This window comes from Carcharodon carcharias, chromosome 14, assembly GCF_017639515.1.
Source record: "Carcharodon carcharias isolate sCarCar2 chromosome 14, sCarCar2.pri, whole genome shotgun sequence".
In the NCBI taxonomy this organism is placed as follows: domain Eukaryota; kingdom Metazoa; phylum Chordata; class Chondrichthyes; order Lamniformes; family Lamnidae; genus Carcharodon; species Carcharodon carcharias.
In genome coordinates this window covers 373,053-393,592 of record NC_054480.1, presented here as the reverse complement: position 1 = coordinate 393,592, position 20,540 = coordinate 373,053, and the positions used below count along the sequence as shown (strand labels likewise).

At 54.9% G+C, this 20,540-nt stretch overlaps 2 protein-coding genes across 9 annotated transcripts in view; both read right to left on the bottom strand.

The window, feature by feature from the left end:
* LOC121287274 (tyrosine-protein kinase HCK-like) overlaps positions 1–5,216 on the bottom strand; it is a 44,188-nt gene extending 38,972 nt beyond the window's left edge. For 2 of the 6 annotated variants that reach the window (XM_041204997.1, XM_041204991.1), the window contains exon 1: positions 5,093–5,192. The gene's annotated coding sequence lies outside the window, so the exon portion shown is untranslated. Of the gene's footprint in view, positions 1–4,124; positions 4,179–5,092 lie in introns of those variants that run through there. The other 4 variants (XM_041204990.1, XM_041205000.1, XM_041204992.1 and 1 more) reach the window with 3 other exon arrangements.
* LOC121287276 (MRG/MORF4L binding protein) lies at positions 5,188–20,062 on the bottom strand. Of its 3 annotated transcripts, XM_041205001.1 has the most exons (5): positions 19,844–20,057; positions 10,781–10,902; positions 9,394–9,475; positions 8,273–8,347; positions 5,188–5,389 (listed from the first exon to the last, which is right to left on the bottom strand). In XM_041205001.1, exons 1-5 carry the CDS (start codon positions 19,956–19,958, stop codon positions 5,217–5,219), a joined length of 567 nt encoding a protein of 188 aa, XP_041060935.1. In that variant the 5' UTR covers positions 19,959–20,057; the 3' UTR covers positions 5,188–5,216. The 3 variants fall into 3 exon arrangements, with proteins under 3 accessions (XP_041060935.1, XP_041060936.1, XP_041060937.1); XM_041205002.1 differs by lacking the exon at positions 8,273–8,347 and having other exon boundaries at positions 19,844–20,062; XM_041205003.1 differs by lacking the exon at positions 10,781–10,902 and having other exon boundaries at positions 19,884–20,061.
* Between the last annotated feature and the right edge of the window lie 478 nt (positions 20,063–20,540).

The following is a 20,540-nucleotide window of genomic DNA, read 5'->3' as shown; positions in this document are numbered from 1 at the left end:
AAATGTCACTTTTACCCTCAGCACCCCCTTTTTATTCTGAGAAAAAAAACTTCCTGGGGATTTCCACTTTCTCTTCCCTGACTACCCACTTTCCTTTCACCTTTCCACTTTTTTTTATCCTTTTCCGATTTGAAAGGGTGATGAAATAAAGGTTTATCTCTATGAACTAACTCAATCATCAACTATCTCTGCTGCTTGCCTTACAGATTCAACTCTCCGTTCCTCCACGAGTCCTGACCACCAAAGTAATTGAACTGTTAAATTCTTCCAAAAGAATTACTTCTCTAAGAGCCACATATGTTGTCTCTTTCTTAATGCCCTTATCCACCGGTCAAAATTACTTTGTTTTATTCTTTCAAACTCAATATAAGTTTGCCCAAGCTCTTTTCTCATGTTCCTAAATTTCTGCCTCAGGAACCAACTCACATGCACTCAAAATAGCCTTTTTTTAACCACATCATAGCTCACAGATACCTCTTCTGACAGTGAAGCATAAACCTCGTGCTCCACCCACCAACCTGGATTGTAACAACAATATCCTGTTTTCCTGTGGCCATTTCGTCTGTTTAGCTATCTTCTCTAATGAAATAAAGAATGCTTCCACATTTCTTTCACCAAACTTTGGAGGAACTTGTGCAAATTTAAACATCTCCCCACTGGGTTCTGATCTGGAAACAAGTCCTTCCTCACCGACTGGCGTCTCTTCTATAAATTGCCTGCATTTTAAGCTGGGATTTTCTCTTTCCTCCTTTTCCAACCTCGACATTTCTAATTCCCTTTTTTGTTTTCCTTCTCTCTCCTGCCTTCTGCCTTTGAAATGCTCTTTATTTTTCCGATGCCTCGAGTCCCATTTTTTTCATTTGCGACTGAACTTGAGCCCATTCTAATGAACCACCCCTTGGAGAACTCAGTCTCTCAGGTATTCCTTCCAATTTCAAATGCTGTACTATACCTTCAATTGTGTCTGATTTCTCCACCCCTGCAGGTGATCCTAATTGTAACTTATCTGCCAATTCCATTAACTTAGCTTTATTTGCCTCTTGTAAACCAAAGTCACAACTTCAACTGCCAAACAAGTCTGAGTAACTGCAGTCTCACCACTTCAAAAAAAAACTCACACCAACTCCTGAATTCAAAGTGCTTCTCGTACTCGTAACCTTAAGATTCACCAACTTCAACCCAATCAAGGAATTTCAAATATATGCCGCAAAGAGCCCCCAATTTTTGTTATGGCACCAGCTGATGGTAAAAGCTGAGTTGTTCAAATCCCAAAGGGCAGCTTGAAACAACTGCCATAACTTGTTTTGCAGCTTGTATAAATTTTGAGATGCGTGCCTTGAGCGCAGTAGTAATAAGACCACCAAGTCTTATAGGTTTTTATAAAGCTAAATTAAACATTTATTAATAAAACAAATTATTTTTAAATACATACAAAGATCTACAAATTACTACGATAACTTCTAATCCCAGTTACACTTTTGTTAAGACAACAGTAAGACACACAGATTTTAAAAGACCCAGGCAAAGAAACATGATACCTTGAACAATGTCGAATTCAAAGTGAGTTTTCTTAACTTTTCAGTCCTTTGAAGACTGAAGCTTGAGGCATAGATGTTGAAGGCTTTTTCACATTAGAACATAAGAACTAGGAGCAGGAGTAGGCAATTCAACCCCTCAAGCCTGCCCCACCATTCATTACGATCATGGCTGATTTCATTTCGGCCTCACCTCCAATTTCCCACCCACTCCCCATAACCTTTCAACCAGTTACTAATTAAAAATCTGTCTATCTCCTCTCTAAATTTATTCAGCGTCCCAGCATCTACTGCACTCTGAGGTAGTGAATTCCACAGATTCACGACCCTTTGAGAAAAGTAATTCCTCAATTCTGATTTAAATCTAAAACTATGGCCTTTCATTCCAGAATGGCCCACAAGGGGAAACATCCACTCCATGTCTACTTTGTCTATCCCCTTTAGCACCTTATATGCCTCAATTAGATCTCCCCTCATCCTTCTAAACTCTAGCGAGTTTAGGCCTAAACTGCTCAATCTCTCATCATAAAACAAGCCCCGCATCTCTGGAATCAATCTAGTGAACCTCCTCCATTTGTAAGATCTTAAAATGCCTTCCCTTACACACAATCTTCTCTCCTTTTTACATATTTCCCTCTTTGAATGCAAATGCCCATTATTTCACTATGTCTTTGGACTTTATCTTCCTGATAATAAAAGCCTCTCATAGCACAAAAATAAACACACTTTCTAAACTTCACCTGGCTAAGTGACACATTTCACTCCCTCTTTGAAAACAATCTAATCCTGTTTATTTAAAATTGCAAACGTTCCCTTGACACCTATGTTTCTAAACTTCCCCATGCTTACCCAATTAACATTTCAAACCTAACTTGTCTTCTTACGTCAAAGCACCAAGGTTAATTCAATTAAGTCTCCCACACACACACATCCCACTAATACTCTATTTCACAATAAATTCCAATAATATGAGGAGAATGATATCTTACTGAGGCAACATGGACTGAGTCAACTCGACAGTGTGATCTGCATGTGAGCTGGTCCCCTGTGCAAAATCCTCCCCACAAAGCATTTTACACGGTGGAGAGATGTTATTTCCTGTGGTTTTGGGGGGAGGTGGTGGGGAGGGAATAATGTCAGGGAGCACTTCGTCACACGTAGGGTATTGAAATCTGGAACTCTCTCCCCCCAAAAAAGCTGTCGTGGGTGGGGAGGGGGGTTAGGCAAGGGCATTAAAAAGTTTAGGAAGGTGGTGTGTAAATGGAGTTGAAGTATGTATCTTCCATGATCTAACTGAATGGAAGAACAGACTTGAAGAGCTGAAAGTTCTCCTCCTATTTCTTTAACAGTGTGGCTTGATGATGCTCAGTGTGAGTTGGAGGTAGTTCCGGAGACTCAAAAGCTGTGCATTCTGAGGAAGGCTGCTCTACATTGGGTGGTGCCATTGGAGAACGGGGCCTGTGTCTTGGCCGATGGTGATGTGATGGCGAAGTGAAACGGGGAAGTCCAAACTTCAATCTTAGTCTATGCTGAGCTGGTGGATCCATTTCTCGTTGGGCCCTCAATTGGTCTCAGTGCCCTGGACAAGGTTGGGAAAAGTTAGCTATAGTTCCTGATCACTGTTCAGTGACATTCCCCAAAACCCCACAAGTGGAAAAGGAATGTTTGTGAACTATTCATGGGGCAAGATTGATCTCAATTGCCAGCTGCCTCTCCACAGCTGTACAGTCTGAGATATTCACACTCATGGTGTTATATTAGTATTCAAATCTGTTCAAACTTACCTTTAAACCTTCCCCTGAACAAATGTTAGCACAAACATTGCTGCACCTGAAGGCTCTGAAATAGAAATACTTAAAACACAGGTCCGTATTTTAATAACGTGCCTCTGTATTATCATCCCACAGTGTCTGTGCACACACGCATTCACTGTGGGAAGTTAGCTGTATGATTTGCAAAATTGTCGACAGCTACCTCCTGTAAGTGAACACCAACCATGACTGACCTGTACCCTGCTGTTATTTCACTGTTGTCTGACAGAGTGTCAAAGGTGCTGTCCGGACACTGTAGTAAGTTTGGACACTGAAAATCATTTGCGCTGATGTTTTCAGGCTTCGCAAGATTATTTTGGATAATGAAACCTGTTTTCTCATTTGGATCTCACTCAACCTGAAGTCCCACCATTGTCAGCTGCCCACTGCAGCTCTACTGGCTGTGTTATTCAATGTCCACCAATAGTGTTTACACTCCTATCCCACACATTGCAATATAATGTCTGGAAAAGTGATTATAACTGTGAGAAATGGGTTCATATGGATTTCTTTGAAATTAATTTCTGGTTTTGGCCTGCCAAATGAGTTCCCGTTAGAGGGTTGTATTTACCTGTTTCATTTCCAGTGAAATGTTCAGTGGGAAATTTAAAAAGTTGCTAGATGGAGACTTTGGCAGATAAACATTTGAGTATCAACATTCTTTGTTCAAGCACCTTGGGAGGATTAACCACATTAAAGGTACTGTATAAATGCAAATTGTTGTCCTAGGGATTTCCTCCTCCAAGGAGACATTAGCGTAAGGCAAATGACAACTCACCTGGAGCAGTCTTGCACTTTCATAAACATCTTTGAATGAATGGCTTGATCGACAGTGCCTAAGACAATGAATTCCTCAATCTTGTATGCAAGTGTGACAATAAGTATATGTAATTATTAAGAACAAGTTATCATTAAAATCATAAAATAGTAGAGCAGACAAGGAAGCCAATCAGCTCATCAAATTTGCTTAATTGGACTGAAGCTGCTGGAAGCTTCATTCTCATGAAAACCAATAAATGCTGTGGACCAGATTGTCTTGTGGAATAAAAAAAGTACTTGTGAACATCCATTCTCTGACACAACAGTGATATTGGTATTTTAAAATTTAAAGTGGACCTCACATCAAAATAAACAAGTCTGAAATATTTTCCTCGAAGAGGGCATCAGCTCCAGACCTAAGCATTTACAAACTTAAACCACCAGACACAGAATGATACCAATCAGATTAAACAGTTCTCTGATTCAATGAAACACACATTCAGCACCAACTCTGTCCAAGTTTCACATAATATTGGGCTTGTTAAATTTTAGAAAAACAGTGCAAAAATATATTTTCAATCTGGTTTTAATGTGAAACGCTTTGAAAAAAATGGATCCACAAATATAACATAACTCGGAATAATGAACGAACAAAATAAGGCTAAAATGGAAGACTGCACCCCGGAAGAGTCTATCCCATGATTTAGAAAATTCTGGGAAAAGGGGGCGAAACAGTTCATGACAAATTAATTTCTGGTCCGAAATTGCAGCCTTAACTTGCAAACGGCATGAAAAGATCACTTGGAGCATCCTGTTAATGTCACATGCTGTAAGTGTCAAATCGAATCAATAGGATGAGGGATGAGTGTTCTTACCCTGAAGGCAGTTCAGTCTGTAGTCTTTTTGCAGTCACTTTTGGGTCAGTCTGAATAAACAACTGGCCAGCTACACACAAGTATTTCACAGCTGGTCTGCAGTTGCTATTACCTGTTGCAAAGAGCCACACTCTCTCCCTCTCTCAGCACATCTGCTGCAGGTTCCAAACGTGCCAACTGACCACACCTGGCACCGGCCCCCTCTCCACAATCAGTCGAGATGCTGATCGCCACCACTAAACCCGCCTACGTTTGGCTCCGCTGGGGCTGGAGGGGTTGCTGTTCACGCTCAGGAGATTTGCGGTGGCTCGGTTCCTTTTCCTCTTGTCAATCACCTCTTTTGTCCCAGCCTCGCCGGCAACCAGCACTTTCTCCTTCACCACCAGCTTTTCAATCACCTTTGGGTTACCTGGAGATGCAGGAATCTAAATTGTTAAAATGAAACGCAATCATCACCACAAGCTGCACAGAAACCCAAACACTGGCAGCAAGATGGCGCTGATGGGTAGTTGGCAGAATTATACCGCAAACAATGGGATCCATTTTACCGAAAACAAAGCCTGGTGTCACTGAATCAGCATTTCTCAATTTACCAATGCTGCTGCTTTATTATTTTTAACCAATTGTATTTGCACTATGGCCATTTTACTGACTTTCTCAATATTGAAGCACCCAGATTAATAAATATCAGTCATGGCTCAGTGAGTAGCACTCTTAACTCTGAGCAGGAGCTCACTGGTTGAAGTCCTAGTCGAAAGTCTTGAGCACAAATCTAGGCCAGCACTCTAGTGCAGTAATGAGGGAGCGCCGGGCTGCTGGAGGGGCAGTGCCGAGGGAGCGCCGCGCTGAGGGAGGGGGCAGTGCTGAGAGAGCGCCGCGCTGAGGGAGGGGGCAGTGCTGAGAGAGCGCCGCGCTGAGGGAGGGGCAGTGCTGAGGGAGCTCCGTGCTGTCAGAGAAGCAGTGCTGAGAGAGCGCCGCGCTGAGGGAGGGGGCAGTACTGAGAGAGCGCCGCGCTGAGGGAGGGGGCAGTGCTGAGAGAGTGCCGCGCTGAGGGAGGGGCAGTGCTGAGGGAGCTCCGTGCTGTCAGAGAAGCAGTGCTGAGAGAGCGCCGCGCTGAGGGAGGGGGCAGTGCTGAGAGAGCGCCGCGCTGAGGGAGGGGGCAGTGCTGAGAGAGCGCCGCGCTGAGGGAGGGGGCAGTGCTGAGAGAGCGCCGCGCTGAGGGAGGGGCAGTGCTGAGGGAGCTCCGTGCTGTCAGAGAAGCAGTGCTGAGAGAGCGCCGCGCTGAGGGAGGGGGCAGTACTGAGAGAGCGCCGCGCTGAGGGAGGGGGCAGTGCTGAGAGAGCGCCGCGCTGAGGGAGGGGCAGTGCTGAGGGAGCTCCGTGCTGTCAGAGAAGCAGTGCTGAGAGAGCGCCGCGCTGAGGGAGGGGGCAGTACTGAGAGAGCGCCGCGCTGAGGGAGGGGGCAGTGCTGAGAGAGCGCCGCGCTGAGGGAGGGGCAGTGCTGAGGGAGCTCCGTGCTGTCAGAGAAGCAGTGCTGAGAGAGCGCCGCGCTGAGGGAGGGGGCAGTGCTGAGAGAGCGCCGCGCTGAGGGAGGGGGCAGTGCTGAGAGAGCGCCGCGCTGAGGGAGGGGGCAGTGCTGAGAGAGCGCCGCGCTGAGGGAGGGGGCAGTGCTGAGAGAGCGCCGCGCTGAGGGAGGGGGCAGTGCTGAGAGAGCGCCGCGCTGAGGGAGGGGGCAGTGCTGAGGGAGCGCCGCGCTGAGGGAGGGGGCAGTGCTGAGAGAGCGCCGCGCTGAGGGAGGGGGCAGTGCTGAGAGAGCGCCGCGCTGAGGGAGGGGGCAGTGCTGAGAGAGCGCCGCGCTGAGGGAGGGGGCAGTACTGAGAGAGCGCCGCGCTGAGGGAGGGGGCAGTGCTGAGAGAGCGCCGCGCTGAGGGAGGGGCAGTGCTGAGGGAGCTCCGTGCTGTCAGAGAAGCAGTGCTGAGAGAGCGCCGCGCTGAGGGAGGGGGCAGTGCTGAGAGAGCGCCGCGCTGAGGGAGGGGGCAGTACTGAGAGAGCGCCGCGCTGAGGGAGGGGCAGTGCTGAGGGAGCTCCGTGCTGTCAGAGAAGCAGTGCTGAGAGAGCGCCGCGCTGAGGGAGGGGGCAGTGCTGAGAGAGCGCCGCGCTGAGGGAGGGGGCAGTGCTGAGAGAGCGCCGCGCTGAGGGAGGGGCAGTGCTGAGGGAGCTCCGTGCTGTCAGAGAAGCAGTGCTGAGAGAGCGCCGCGCTGAGGGAGGGGGCAGTGCTGAGAGAGCGCCGCGCTGAGGGAGGGGGCAGTGCTGAGAGAGCGCCGCGCTGAGGGAGGGGGCAGTGCTGAGGGAGCGCCGCGCTGAGGGAGGGGGCAGTGCTGAGAGAGCGCCGCGCTGAGGGAGGGGGCAGTGCTGAGAGAGCGCCGCGCTGAGGGAGGGGGCAGTGCTGAGAGAGCGCCGCGCTGAGGGAGGGGGCAGTGCTGAGAGAGCGCCGCGCTGAGGGAGGGGGCAGTGCTGAGAGAGCGCCGCGCTGAGGGAGGGGGCAGTGCTGAGAGAGCGCCGCGCTGCTGGAGGGGCAGTGCTGAGGGAGCTCCGCGCTGAGGGAGGGGGCAGTGCTGAGAGAGCGCCGCGCTGAGAAAGCACCGCGCTGCTGGAGGGGCAGTGCTGAGGGAGCTCCGTGCTGTCAGAGAAGCAGTGCTGAGGGAGTGCTGTAGGAGTGATTCATGACAGCTCCATTCACGAACATCTGGGACCCTGTTCCAATTTAATCCTGATTGATAGGAGGGAAGGATCAGTCCTTAGTTACCTGCAGAGGGGTGATTGTAAATTGGTTGAAACTACCTTGAATCAGATCCGAATGGGCTTTAATAGAGTGGGAAGAGGCTTGTGCGGAGCATAAACTCTAGCACGGACCAGATGGGTAGAATGGCCTGTGCCCATGCTGTGAATTCTGCATAATTCTAGGAATATATTTCAGTAAAGTACCTATAATTACCAAAACAACCACAACATAACTAGTGAAACTGGAACCATCCCCTCAAATACAGGGTCCTCTTTCGGAGTTGTTGAGTCATCTCCCCACCCGGCCCCGCACTCCCAGGTGAAGGCCCTCCCTGGGTTGCAGTTACAATGCTTCTTTGCACCTCTTGCCACTGGGTATTTGTGGTATATGAGCCTCATTCTGAGAGTCAGCAGTCCATGACTGTGAGAGCAGACGCTTGGCCTCATCAACATCTCTACAGTCAGAGCATACCGAGTAACAGCTCACAGAGACTGTCCTCCTGAGTACCCACCCTCTTCAACTGGTGGTTGGTCCAGCAACTCCTCCTTCTGCTCATCCTTCAGTTCTTCCTCTGCACCACTCTTTCCTGTGAAGATTATCAAAATATCACACATCCAACTCTCAAAGCGCATTTCAAAAGTGGAGCCAGAACGCTGCACTGGGGAGTGATCAACACTGGGGAGTGACCACTACCCCCACACCAGAGTGACCACTTTGCTTGCAGAATGTGACCGCTAAGCACATATCAGAGGGTGACTAGTATCCTTGATCCAGAGAGTGACCACTACCCATGCACCAGTGACCATCTCTGTAGAACTAGGCAAGTGACCAGTCCCGCAGAGCCAAAACCCAGCAGCAGCAGAGTGTGACTGGTATCTGCAGAACAAGAATCCCATGCCAGAGTGTGACCACTATTGGCCCTGCTCAGGAACAATTGAGAAAAACAAATTGGACGGTGTAAAGATTTAGTAATAAACTATTTCAACAAAACTAAACTATTTTAAAAAGTGACAATCTCAGGTCTGGGACTCTGGCCAATTCTCAGAAGGACACACACAGTGATCACTGCGTCCCAGACTAATGATTGGCATTACAGAATGTTCCAAAATACACCCTCTGCTGATAGTGAGATAAGCAGGGAGCTAATGGGAGGAAAGGTCTTGTAACAGTCTCTATCACGAAGGGCAAAGTATTTTACAGACTAATGGGACTAAAGGCAGACAAGTCGCCAGGACCTGATGGCCTGCATCCAAGGGTTTTAAAGGAAGTGGCTACAGAGATAGGGGAGGCATTGGTCGAAATATTCCAGAACTCACTGGATTCTCGAAGGGTCCCAGCAGATTGGAAAACTGCTAATGTGACGCCCCTGTTCAAGAAGGGAGAGAGACAAAGGAACAGGAAACTATAGGTAATGTATCAGCATGGATGGAGGATTGGTTAACACACAGAAGATAGAGAGCCGGGATTAATGAGTCTTTTTCAGGTTGGAAAGATGTAACTAGTGGAGTGCCACAAGGATCAGTCCAAGGGCCTCAATTAACTTGGAGGAAGGGGCAGAGTGTAATGTATCCAAATTTGCTGACAATACAAAAATAGGCAGGAGAGCGGCTTCACTCGATCACAGCTCCGTACCTTCTTTCACTTCATGAATAATGTCTTCAGGGAGAACAAAATTCCGCTCGCCATTTGGGAAAGGGAGGATTTCAGACTCGTGCTGGAAAACATCAGATAACAAGAGAATCTGGAGTCAGAAAATAATAGTTATAATGTCTTTAACGTCGAAAGACTTTACAAAGTGCTTTACAGAAGGGCAAGGCAAAAGATGCTCCTGTGAAGCATCCTGGGCAGTTTTGTTATGTTAACAGTGCTATACAAGTGTAAATCGTTGTTGGCTACAGAAGGCAAACAGCTTGGTGTAAAATTACTCTTTGAAAACCCCCAATTCCTCCCTCCAAAACTCTCATGGCTCTGATAGCAACAGCAACTTGCATTTATATGGCACCTTTAATGTTGTAAAGGTTTCCCAAGGGATGAAGGGATGTGGGTAGGAAATCCCGGGCTCTGGAGTGCAGGTAGCTGAAAGCACAGTCAGTGAGGATGTGACACAGGACAGCGGTGGGGGAAGGAGATGGACAGGAGGGAGAGATGTTCAACAGCTTGGACTCAGGGAAATGGAGAATTCTGGGTAGAACGTGCCTCCACCTCCTTCATCCATAGAATTTCCTCCCTAACCCCCTCCTCCTGTAAGACGCTCCTTAAATTCTATCTCTTTGACAAAGTTTTTGGTCACCTATCCGAATATCTCCCACTGACTCAGTGTCAATTTTTGTTTGTGAAACGCTGTGGGTCAGTCAAACGGATTGACAAGTGGTGACCTGTGACTGATCTGTGACCTGTGACTGAACTCTTTATCTTGATTAAGGTAATAAACTTTCCCAAGATATAACTGCAAGTTGTTGCTTTCTTTCAATATTTATTCTTTGATGGGATGTGGGCATCGCAGGCTGGGCCAGCATTTATTGCCCATCCCTAACTGCCCTTGAGGAGGTGGTGGTGAGCTGCTTTCTTGAACCGCTGCAGTCCATGTGGTGTAGGTAGACAAAGGGAGGAAGTGCTGTTATGATGAGGATGGAGTTCCTGGCCTGGTTTGTGGGGTTGGGGGCAGGGTGGTGGATTTTAATTACAAGGGTGATTGTTTTGAATTCAAAAGTCAATTCTTTTAAGATGAAGAACTCAATTCCAGCCCCTCCCCTCTATCATCTGTCACAAGGCAGGGCACATGGCATTAGTTATACTGCTTATCCAGGATAAACACCTACACAGTCTGGATGAGCCAAATGACCTGTTTCTGTGCTCTAATTCCTGCAGAATTATCTGACCCCTCCTGTGCAACACCGCAAAAGATTGATTGTGATCTGATCTATGTTACCATGTGGGTCTAAAGGCTTCTCCATGAGGACAGTGACTCTTCCACTAATCAGGCCCCAAACCAAAAGCACATCTGTGACCAGCTGCATACCAGTGCTTGCATGTCATACATGACATTCAGGTGTTCCCAAACTATTTTAGAGGAGACTTGACGTCCGATATTCTGACTGAATTTGTCCCGGATACAGATCATGTGGAAGTGTCGATTTACTCCTGGAGAGAGAGAGAGAGAGAGAGAGACAGAGAAATTTGCAGTTACTCAGCAGTGAACTAAATGAACTAATCTGTTTCTGGTGTTGTCGATGGAGGGAGGAATATTAGCCCAGGGAGAACTCCCCTGCTCAACTTTGAATTGTGCCATGGAATCTTTGACAACCATCTGAACAGGTGGCAAAGTCTCGGTTTATTTAACGTTGCGCTCCCTCAGTGCTGCACTGGAAGTGTCAGCTGAGGTTTTGTGCTCGAGGCTCTGTGTTGGAGCTTGAAGGCACCACTTTCTGACTCAGAAACAAGAATGTCACTGAATGAGCCATGGCTGACAAACTCAATTCGATATCATCATCACCATTAGTCTCAAACACATCACGCTCAGTTATTACACCACCTAACGTATTGAATCAGGTAACAAACAGGAGCGGGACGCCATTCAGATCATTCACTCGATGGGATAGGGATCCACGGTTCCTCTGTAACGTTAAGATTCATAAACTGATGAAAAGGTCATGGCGCCGGTAAATTAAGTTGTTTTTAAAGCTGCTCTCAATAGTTTGTCTTTATTTCCCCCCCCCGCTGATAGGTTAAATTCTCAGGGAGTGTTTGTGTCAAAGAAAACTTTTGACCCCATTTCATTCTGACACACAAAAGGGATTAGCAAAGTGAAAGGGATGACGGTCAAAGGTGGGGAGGGAGGATGCCAGACCAGGTCAGACTGTCCAAGTGGTGCTCTGTGCCCATCTGCTAAAACCTCACACCATAAGACCATAAGACATAGGAGCAGAAATTAGGCCATTCAGCCCATCGAGTCTGCTCCGCCATTCAATCATGGCTGATAAGTTTCTCAACCCCCATTCTTCTGCCTTCTCCCCATAACCTTTGATCCCCTTACCAATCAAGAATCTACCTATCTCGGTCTTAAATACACTCAATGACCTGGCCTCCACAGCCTTCTGTGGCAATGAATTCCATAGATTCACCACTCTCTGGCTAAAGAAGTTTCTCCTCATCTCTGTTCTAAAAGGTCTCCCTTTTACTCTGAGACTGTGGCCTCGGGTCCTAGTCTCTGCTACTAATGGAAACATCTTCCCCACGTCCACTCTATTCAGGCCTTTCAGTATTCTGTAAGTTTCAATCAGATCCCCCCTCATCCTTCTAAACTCCATCGAGTATAGACCCAGAGTCCTCAAACGTTCCTCATACGTTAAACCTTTCATTCATGGGATCGTTCTCGTGAACCTCCTTTGGACCCTCTCCAGGGCCAGCACATCCTTCCTGAGATACGGGGCCCAAAATTGCTCACAATATTCTAACCATGGTCTGACCAGAGCCTTATAAAGCCTCAGCAGCACATCCCTGCTTTTATATTCTAGTCCTCTCAAAATAAATGCCAACATTGCATTTGCCTTCCTAACTACCGACTCAACCTGCAAGTTAACCTTAAGAGAATCCTGGACTAGGACTCCCAAGTCCCTTTGCACTCCAGATTTCTGAATTCTCTCCCCATTTAGAAAATTGTCTATGCCTCTATTCTTCCTACCAAACACACTTCCCCACATTGTATTCCATCTGCCACTTCTTTGCCCATTCTCCTAACCTGTCCAAATCCTTCTGCAGCCTCCCCGCCTCCTCACTATTACCTGTCCCTCCACCTATCTTTGTATCATCTGCAAACTTAGCCAGGATGTCCTCAGTTCCTTCATCTAGATCATTAATGTATAAAGTGAAAAGTTGTGGTCCCAACACTGACCCCTGCAGAACTCCACTAGTTACCAGCCACCATCCTGAGAAGGACCCCCTTATCCCCACTCTCTGCCTCCTGCCAGACAGCCAATCTTCTATCCATGCTAGTACCTTGCCTCTAACACCATGGGCTCTTATCTTACTGAGCAGCCTCCTGTGCGGCACCTTGTCAAAGGCCTTCTGGAAGTCCAAGTAGATAACATCCATTGGCCCTCCTTTGTTTAACCTACTCGTTACCTCCTCAAAGAATTCTAACAGATTTGTCAGGCATGACCTCCCCTTGATGAAAACATGCTGACTTTGCCCTATTTTACCATGCACTTCCAAGTATTCTGAAATCTCATCCTTAATAATGGACTCTAAAATCTTATCAATGACCGAGATCAGGCTAATCGGCCTGTAATTTCCCGTCTTTTGCCTCACTCCCTTCTTAAACAGGGGGGTTACATTAGCGATTTTCCAGTCCTCTGGGAACCTCCCTGACTCCAGTGATTCCTGAAAGATCACCACTAACAACTCCACTATCTCTTCAGCTATCTCCTTCAGAACTCTGGGGTGTAATCCATCTGGTCCAGGTGATTTATCCACCTTCAGACCTTTCAGTTTTCCTAGCACCTTCTCCTTGATAATGGCCACCATACTCACCTCTGCCCCCCCGACTCTCTTGAACTTTGGGGATGTTACTCATGTCTTCCACTGTGAAGACTGACACAAAGTACCTATTCAGTTCCTCCGCCATTTCTTTGTTCCCCACTACTAATTCTCCAGCGTCATTATGTCCACTTTTACCTCTCTCTTACCCTTTATATATCTAAAAAAAACTCTTGCAATTTTCTTTTATATTACTGGCTAGATTACCCTCATAGTTAATCTTCTCCCTCCTTATTTCGTTTTTTAGTTGTCCTCTGTTGGTCTTTGTAGGCTTCCCAGTCCCCTGGTTTCCCAGTGCTCTTCGCCGCATTGTATGCTTTCTCTTTAGCTTTTATGCTGTCCCTGACTTCCCTTGTCAGCCATGGTTGCCTCGTCCTCCCTTTAGTATGATTCTTCTTCCTAGGGATGAATTTTTGCTGTCTCCCCCAAATTACTCCCAGAAACTCCTGCCATTGCTGTTCCACTGTCTTTCCTGCTAGGCTCATCTCCCAGTCAATTCTGGCCAGCTCCTCCCTCATGCCTCTGTAGTTGCCTTTATTCAACTGTAATACCGTTACATCTGATTCCAGCTTTTTCCTCTCAAATTGCAGAGTAAATTCTATCATATTATGGTCACTTCCTCCTAAGGGTTCCTTCACCTTAAGCTCCCTTATCAAATCTGCCTCATTACACATCACTAAATCTAGAATTGCCTGTTCCCTAGTGGGCTCCACCACAAGCTGCTCCAAAAAGCCGTCTCGTAGACATTCCACAAATTCCTTTTCTTGGGATCCACTACCAATCTGATTTTCCCAGTCTACCTGCATATTGAAATCCCCCATGATCACTGTAACCTTGCCTTTCTTACACACCTTTTCTATCTCCTGGTGTATCTTGTGCCCCACATCCTGACTACTGTTCGGAGGCCTGTACATAACTCCCATTATGGCTTTTTTACCTTTGCGGTTCCTCAACTCTACCCACACAGATTCTACATCATCTGACCCTACGTCATTTCTTGCTATTGATTTAATTTTGTTTCTTACTAACAAAGCAACCCCACCCCCTCTGCCAACCTGCCTATTTTTTCGATAGGATGTATATCCTTGGATATTTAGCTCCCAGTCCTGAATCCCTTGCAGCCATGTCTCTGTAATGCCCACCATATCATACCTACCAATTTCAATCTGCGCCACAAGCTCATTTACCTTATTTCGTATACTGCGTACATTCAGGTATAACAACTTCAGTCCTGTATTTCCCTTCCCCCTTCTCATTGTTGTCCCTTTATCAGATGTGCTTGAAGTTAGATTCCTAGCCCTTTCCAAACACTCTGTCCTATTTTGTGTTCTGGAGACTTTAATAGCCTCTCCTGGGCTCTCCTTTCTTTTCAGTTTTTTCATAATTTTCCATGAAGGTGAATCCACCCCCCCACACGCTCACCTGCTGGTGAGACGGAGGGAGATGGGGGGCGTGAGGTAGGGAGGGGAAGGGGAGACTGGGGTGTGGAAGGAGGCGTGGGGGGGAGAGAGGGGGGAAATGAGGGGGGAGGAGAGAGATGAGGGGGGAGGGGGGAGACGAGGTGGGGGGAGACGAGAGGGGAGGGGGGGGAGACGGGGATAGGGGAAGGGGGGAGACGAGGGGGGAGGGGGAGACGAGGGGGTAGGGAAGAGACGAGTGGTGAGGGGGTGAGCCGGGAAGGGCGAGGGGGAGGGGGGAGTCGGGGAGAGGGGGAGGGGGGAGACGGGGAGAAGGGGAGGGAGAAGAGGGGGAGGGAGAAGAGGGGGAGAGGGGGAGACGAGGGGGGAGGGGGGAGACGAGGGGGGAGGGGGTGAGGGGGAGACGGGGAAGGGGGAGACGAGGGGGAAGTGGGAGACGAGGGGGGATGGGGTGAGGGGGGGTGATGGGGAGAGGGGGAGGCGAGGGGGGAGGGGAGAGGGAGACGAGGGGGAGGGGAGGGAGATGAGGGGGAGGGGGGAGACGAGGGGGGAGACGAGACAAGTGGAGGGGGGAGATGGGGGAGACGAGGGGGAGGGGGAGGGGAGACGAGGGGGAGGGGGGAGGAGGGAGGGGGAGACGAAGGGGAGGGGGGAGGGGGAGACGAAGGGGAGGGGGGAGGGGGAGACGAAGGGGAGGGGGGAGACGAAGGGGAGGGGGGAGACGAAGGGGAGGGGGGAGAAGAGGGGGAGGGGGGAGAAGAGGGGGAGGGGGGAGAAGAGGGGGAGGGGGGAGAAGAGGGGGAGGGGGGAGAAGAGGGGGAGGGGGGAGAAGAGGGGGAGGGGGAGAAGAGGGGGAGGGGGAGAAGAGGGGGGAGACGAGGGGGGGGGGGAGACGAGGGGGAGGGGGGGAGACGAGGGGGAGGGGGGGAGACGAGGGGGAGGGGGGGAGACGAGGGGGAGGGGGGGAGACGAGGGGGAGGGGAGGGGGGGAGACGAGGGGGAGGGGAGGGGGGGAGATGAGGGGGAGGGGAGGGGGGGAGATGAGGGGGAGGGGGAGACGAAGGGGAGGGGGAAGACGAAGGGGAGGGGGGAGACGAAGGGGAGGGGGAGGGGGAGGGGTGAGACGAGGGGGAGGGGAGGGGGGGGAGACGAGGGGGAGGGGAGGGGGGGGAGACGAGGGGGAGGGGAGGGGGGGAGACGAGGGGGAGGGGGAGGGGGAGGGGGAGGGGTGAGACGAAGGGGAGGGGGAGGGGGAGGGGTGAGACGAGGGGGAGGGGAGGGGGGGAGGGGAGGGGGGGAGGGGAGGGGGAGGGGAGGGGGGGGAGACGAGGGGGAGGGGAGGGGGGGGAGACGAGGGGGAGGGGGAGACGAAGGGGAGGGGGAGACGAAGGGGAGGGGGGAGACGAAGGGGAGGGGGGAGACGAAGGGGAGGGGGAGGGGGAGGGGTGAGACGAGGGGAGGGGAGGGGGGGGAGACGAGGGGGAGGGGAGGGGGGTGAGACGAAGGGGAGGGGGAGGGGGAGGGGTGAGACGAGGGGGAGGGGAGGGGGGGGAGACGAGGGGGAGGGGGAGGGGGGGGAGACGAGGGGGAGGGGGAGGGGGAGGGGTGAGACGAAGGGGAGGGGGAGGGGGAGGGGAGGGGGGGGAGACGAGGGGGAGGGGAGGGGGGGAGACGAGGGGGAGGGGGAGACGAAGGGGAGGGGGGAGACGAGGGGGAGGGGAGGGGGGGGAGGGGAGGGGGAGGGGAGGGGGGGGGGAGACGAGGGGGAGGGGAGGGGGGGAGACGAGGGGGAGGGGGTAGACGAGGGGGAGGGGAGGGGGGGGAGACGAGGGGGAGGGGGGGGAGACGAGGGGGAGGGGGGGAGACGAGGGGGAGGGGGGGAGACGAGGGGGAGGGGAGGGGGGGAGACGAGGGGGAGGGGGAGGGGGGGGAGACGAGGGGGAGGGGGAGACGAAGGGGAGGGGGGAGACGAGGGGGAGGGGAGGGGGGGGAGGGGAGGGGGAGGGGAGGGGGGGAGACGAGGGGGAGGGGAGGGGGGGAGACGAGGGGGAGGGGGTAGACGAGGGGGAGGGGAGGGGGGGAGACGAGGGGGAGGGGGGGAGACGAGGGGGAGGGGAGGGGGGGAGGGGAGGGGGGGAGAAGGGGGGGAGGGGAGGGGGGGAGACGAGGGGGAGGGGGAGGGGGGAGGGGAGGGGGGGAGGGGAGTGGGGGAGGGGAGGGGGGGAGACGAGGGGGAGGGGAGGGGGGGAGACGAGGGGGAGGGGGGGAGACGAGGGGGAGGGGAGGGGGGAGGGGAGGGGGGGAGAAGGGGGGGAGGGGAGGGGGGGGAGAAGGGGGGGAGGGGAGGGGGGGAGACGAGGGGGAGGGGAGGGGGGGAGACGAGGGGGAGGGGGAGGGGGGGAGGGGAGGGGGGGAGGGGAGTGGGGGAGGGGAGGGGGGGAGACGAGGGGGAGGGGAGGGGGGGAGACGAGGGGGAGGGGGGGAGACGAGGGGGAGGGGAGGGGGGGGGAGACGAGGGGGAGGGGAGGGGGAGGGGTGAGACGAAGGGGAGGGGGAGGGGGAGGGGAGTGGGGGAGGGGAGGGGGGGAGACGAGGGGGAGGGGAGGGGGGGAGACGAGGGGGAGGGGAGGGGTGAGACGAGGGGGAGGGAGGGGTGAGACGAGGGGGAGAGGGGGGAGACGAGGGGGAGGGGAGGGGGGGAGACGAGGGGGAGGGGAGGGGGGGGAGACGAGGGGGAGGGGAGGGGGGGAGACGAGGGGGAGGGGAGGGGGGGAGACGAGGGGGAGGGGAGGGGGGGAGACGAGGGGGAGGGGAGGGGGGGGAGGGGAGTGGGGGAGGGGAGGGGGGGGGGAGACGAGGGGGAGGGGGGGAGACGAGGGGGAGGGGGGGAGACGAGGGGGAGGGGGGTAGACGAGGGGGAGGGGAGGGGGGGAGACGAGGGGGAGGGGGAGGGGGGGAGACGAGGGGGAGGGGGAGGGGGGGAGACGAGGGGGAGGGGGGGAGACGAGGGGGAGGGGGGGAGACGAGGGGGAGGGGGGGAGACGAGGGGGAGGGGGGGAGACGAGGGGGAGGGGAGGGGGGGAGACGAGGGGGAGGGGAGGGGGGGGAGACGAGGGGGAGGGGAGGGGGGGAGACGAGGGGGAGGGGGAGGGGGGGAGACGAGGGGGAGGGGGAGGGGGGGAGACGAGGGGGAGGGGGAGGGGGGGGAGACGAGGGGGAGGGGAGTGGGGGAGGGGAGTGGGGGAGGGGAGGGGGGGGGAGACGAGGGGGAGGGGGGGAGACGAGGGGGAGGGGAGGGGGGAGACGAGGGGGAGGGGAGGGGGGGAGACGAGGGGGAGGGGAGTGGGGGAGGGGAGTGGGGGAGGGGAGGGGGGGGAGACGAGGGGGAGGGGAGGGGGGGGAGACGAGGGGGAGGGGGGGGAGACGAGGGGGAGGGGGGGAGACGAGGGGGAGGGGAGGGGGGGAGACGAGGGGGAGGGGAGGGGGGAGACGAGGGGGAGGGGAGGGGGGGAGACGAGGGGAGGGGAGGGGGGAGACGAGGGGGAGGGGAGGGGGGGAGACGAGGGGGAGGGGAGGGGGGGAGACGAGGGGGAGGGGAGGGGGGGAGACGAGGGGGAGGGGGGGGAGATGAGGGGGAGGGCAGGGGGGGGAGACGAGGGGGAGGGGAGGGGGGGGAGATGAGGGGGAGGGGAGGGGGGGGAGACGAGGGGGAGGGGGGGAGACGAGGGGGAGGGGGGGAGACGAGGGGGAGGGGAGGGGGGGAGACGAGGGGGAGGGGAGGGAGATGAGGGGGAGGGCAGGGGGGGGAGACGAGGGGGAGGGGAGGGGGGGGAGACGAGGGGGAGGGGAGGGGGGGAGACGAGGGGAGGGGGGGAGACGAGGGGGAGGGGAGGGGGGGAGACGAGGGGGAGGGGAGGGGGGGAGACGAGGGGGAGGGGAGGGGGGGAGACGAGGGGGAGGGGGGGAGACGAGGGGGAGGGGAGGGGGGGAGACGAGGGGGAGGGGAGGGGGGGAGACGAGGGGGAGGGGGGGAGACGAGGGGGAGGGGGGGAGACGAGGGGGAGGGAGGGGGGGAGACGAGGGGGAGGGGAGGGGGGGAGACGAGGGGGAGGGGGGGAGACGAGGGGGAGGGGAGGGGGGGAGACGAGGGGGAGGGGAGGGGGGGAGACGAGGGGGAGGGGGGGAGACGAGGGGGAGGGGGGGAGACGAGGGGGAGGGGAGGGGGGGAGACGAGGGGGAGGGGAGGGGGGGAGACGAGGGGGAGGGGGGAGACGAGGGGGAGGGGGGGAGGGGAGTGGGGGAGGGGAGGGGGGGAGACGAGGGGGAGGGGGGGAGACGAGGGGGAGGGGGGGAGGGGAGTGGGGGAGGGGAGGGGGGGAGACGAGGGGGAGGGGGGGAGACGAGGGGGAGGGGGGGAGACGAGGGGGAGGGGAGGGGGGGAGACGAGGGGGAGGGGAGGGGGTGAGACGAGGGGGAGGGGGGGGAGACGAGGGGGAGGGGGGGGAGACGAGGGGGAGGGGGTGAGACGAGGGGGAGGGGGGGAGACGAGGGGGAGGGGGGGAGACGAGGGGGAGGGGGGGAGACGAGGGGGAGGGGGGGAGACGAGGGGGAGGGGAGGGGGGGGAGACGAGGGGGAGGGGAGGGGGGGGGAGACGAGGGGGAGGGGAGGGGGGGGAGACGAGGGGGAGGGGAGGGGGGGGAGACGAGGGGGAGGGGGGGAGACGAGGGGGAGGGGGGGAGGGGAGACGAGGGGGAGGGGGGGAGACGAGGGGGAGGGGAGGGGGGGGAGACGAGGGGGAGGGGAGGGGGGGGAGACGAGGGGGAGGGGGGTGAGACGAGGGGGAGGGGGGGAGACGAGGGGGAGGGGAGGGGGGGAGACGAGGGGGAGGGGAGGGGGGGGGAGACGAGGGGGAGGGGGTGAGACGAGGGGGAGGGGGGGAGACGAGGGGGAGGGGAGGGGGGGTCGGCGCGCGCAGCTCCCGTAGATTCGATCTCCAGACCCCCGGGTGTGGACAATGAGCCGGGGGCAGGGGGGATGGGCCGAATGGCCACACCTGCTGGCCCCGGGGGGGGGGGGGGGGGGGGGGTGGGGAGGGGTTCAGTCTGTCCCTCTCCTCACTCCGACTCACCCACTGGTTTGTGTCCCAACATCGCGTGGAAAAGGCAAACCTCCACCTCCGGGGTCCAGGACACCGTCTCCTCCTCGCGCTCCTTCTCCACCGGCGGCGCCTGCACTTCGGCCATAACCGCCGCTCCGGCAAGACCCGAGGCCTGAGGCCTACACCCAACAGAAAACAGGCCGTGCCAGGAATCCCAGCGGCCCCCGCGCCTAACCCTCCGGCCAGGAATCCCAGCGGCCCCCTCGCCTTCCCGTCCTGCCAGGAATCCCAGCGGCCCCCGCGCCTTCCCGTCCTGCCAGGAATCCCAGCGCCCCCCGCGCCTTCCCCTCCTGCCAGGAATCCCAGAGGCCCATGCAGGGACTGACAGTTCCCCTCGCGACCACCAGGGGGCAGCTGTCACTGAGAGGTCACTGGAGGTTAAAGGTTACTGAAGGTCACTGACCCAATGTCACAGCCTCTCCCTACCCCAATTGTTGAATGGAAGCAGATTCAACAATAACTTTGTTCTAGATTTCCACCGTCCGCAGTATTTTGCTTTTATCAATAATAACTTCATAAGGCAGCTTGAGTGATCCACCCTATGACCATTGGTCATTACTTTAATTCCACATCTCACAGCTTTGCTTTTTCTATATTTATTCATTCATGGGATGTGGGCATCGCTGGCTGGGCCCAGCATTTATTGCCCATCCCTAGTTGCCCTTGA

Coding starts and splice junctions, on each gene's coding strand:
- LOC121287276 (XM_041205001.1), bottom strand. CDS start 19,958: ATGGCCGAAGTGCAGGCGCCGCCGGTGGAGAAGGAGCGCGAGGAGGAG. Junction 9,476..10,780: donor TGTATGACATGCAAGCACTG/GTATGCAGCTGG, acceptor GATGTTTTCCAG/CACGAGTCTGAAATCCTCCC. Junction 8,348..9,393: donor TATTCATGAAGTGAAAGAAG/GTACGGAGCTGT, acceptor TAATCTTCACAG/GAAAGAGTGGTGCAGAGGAA.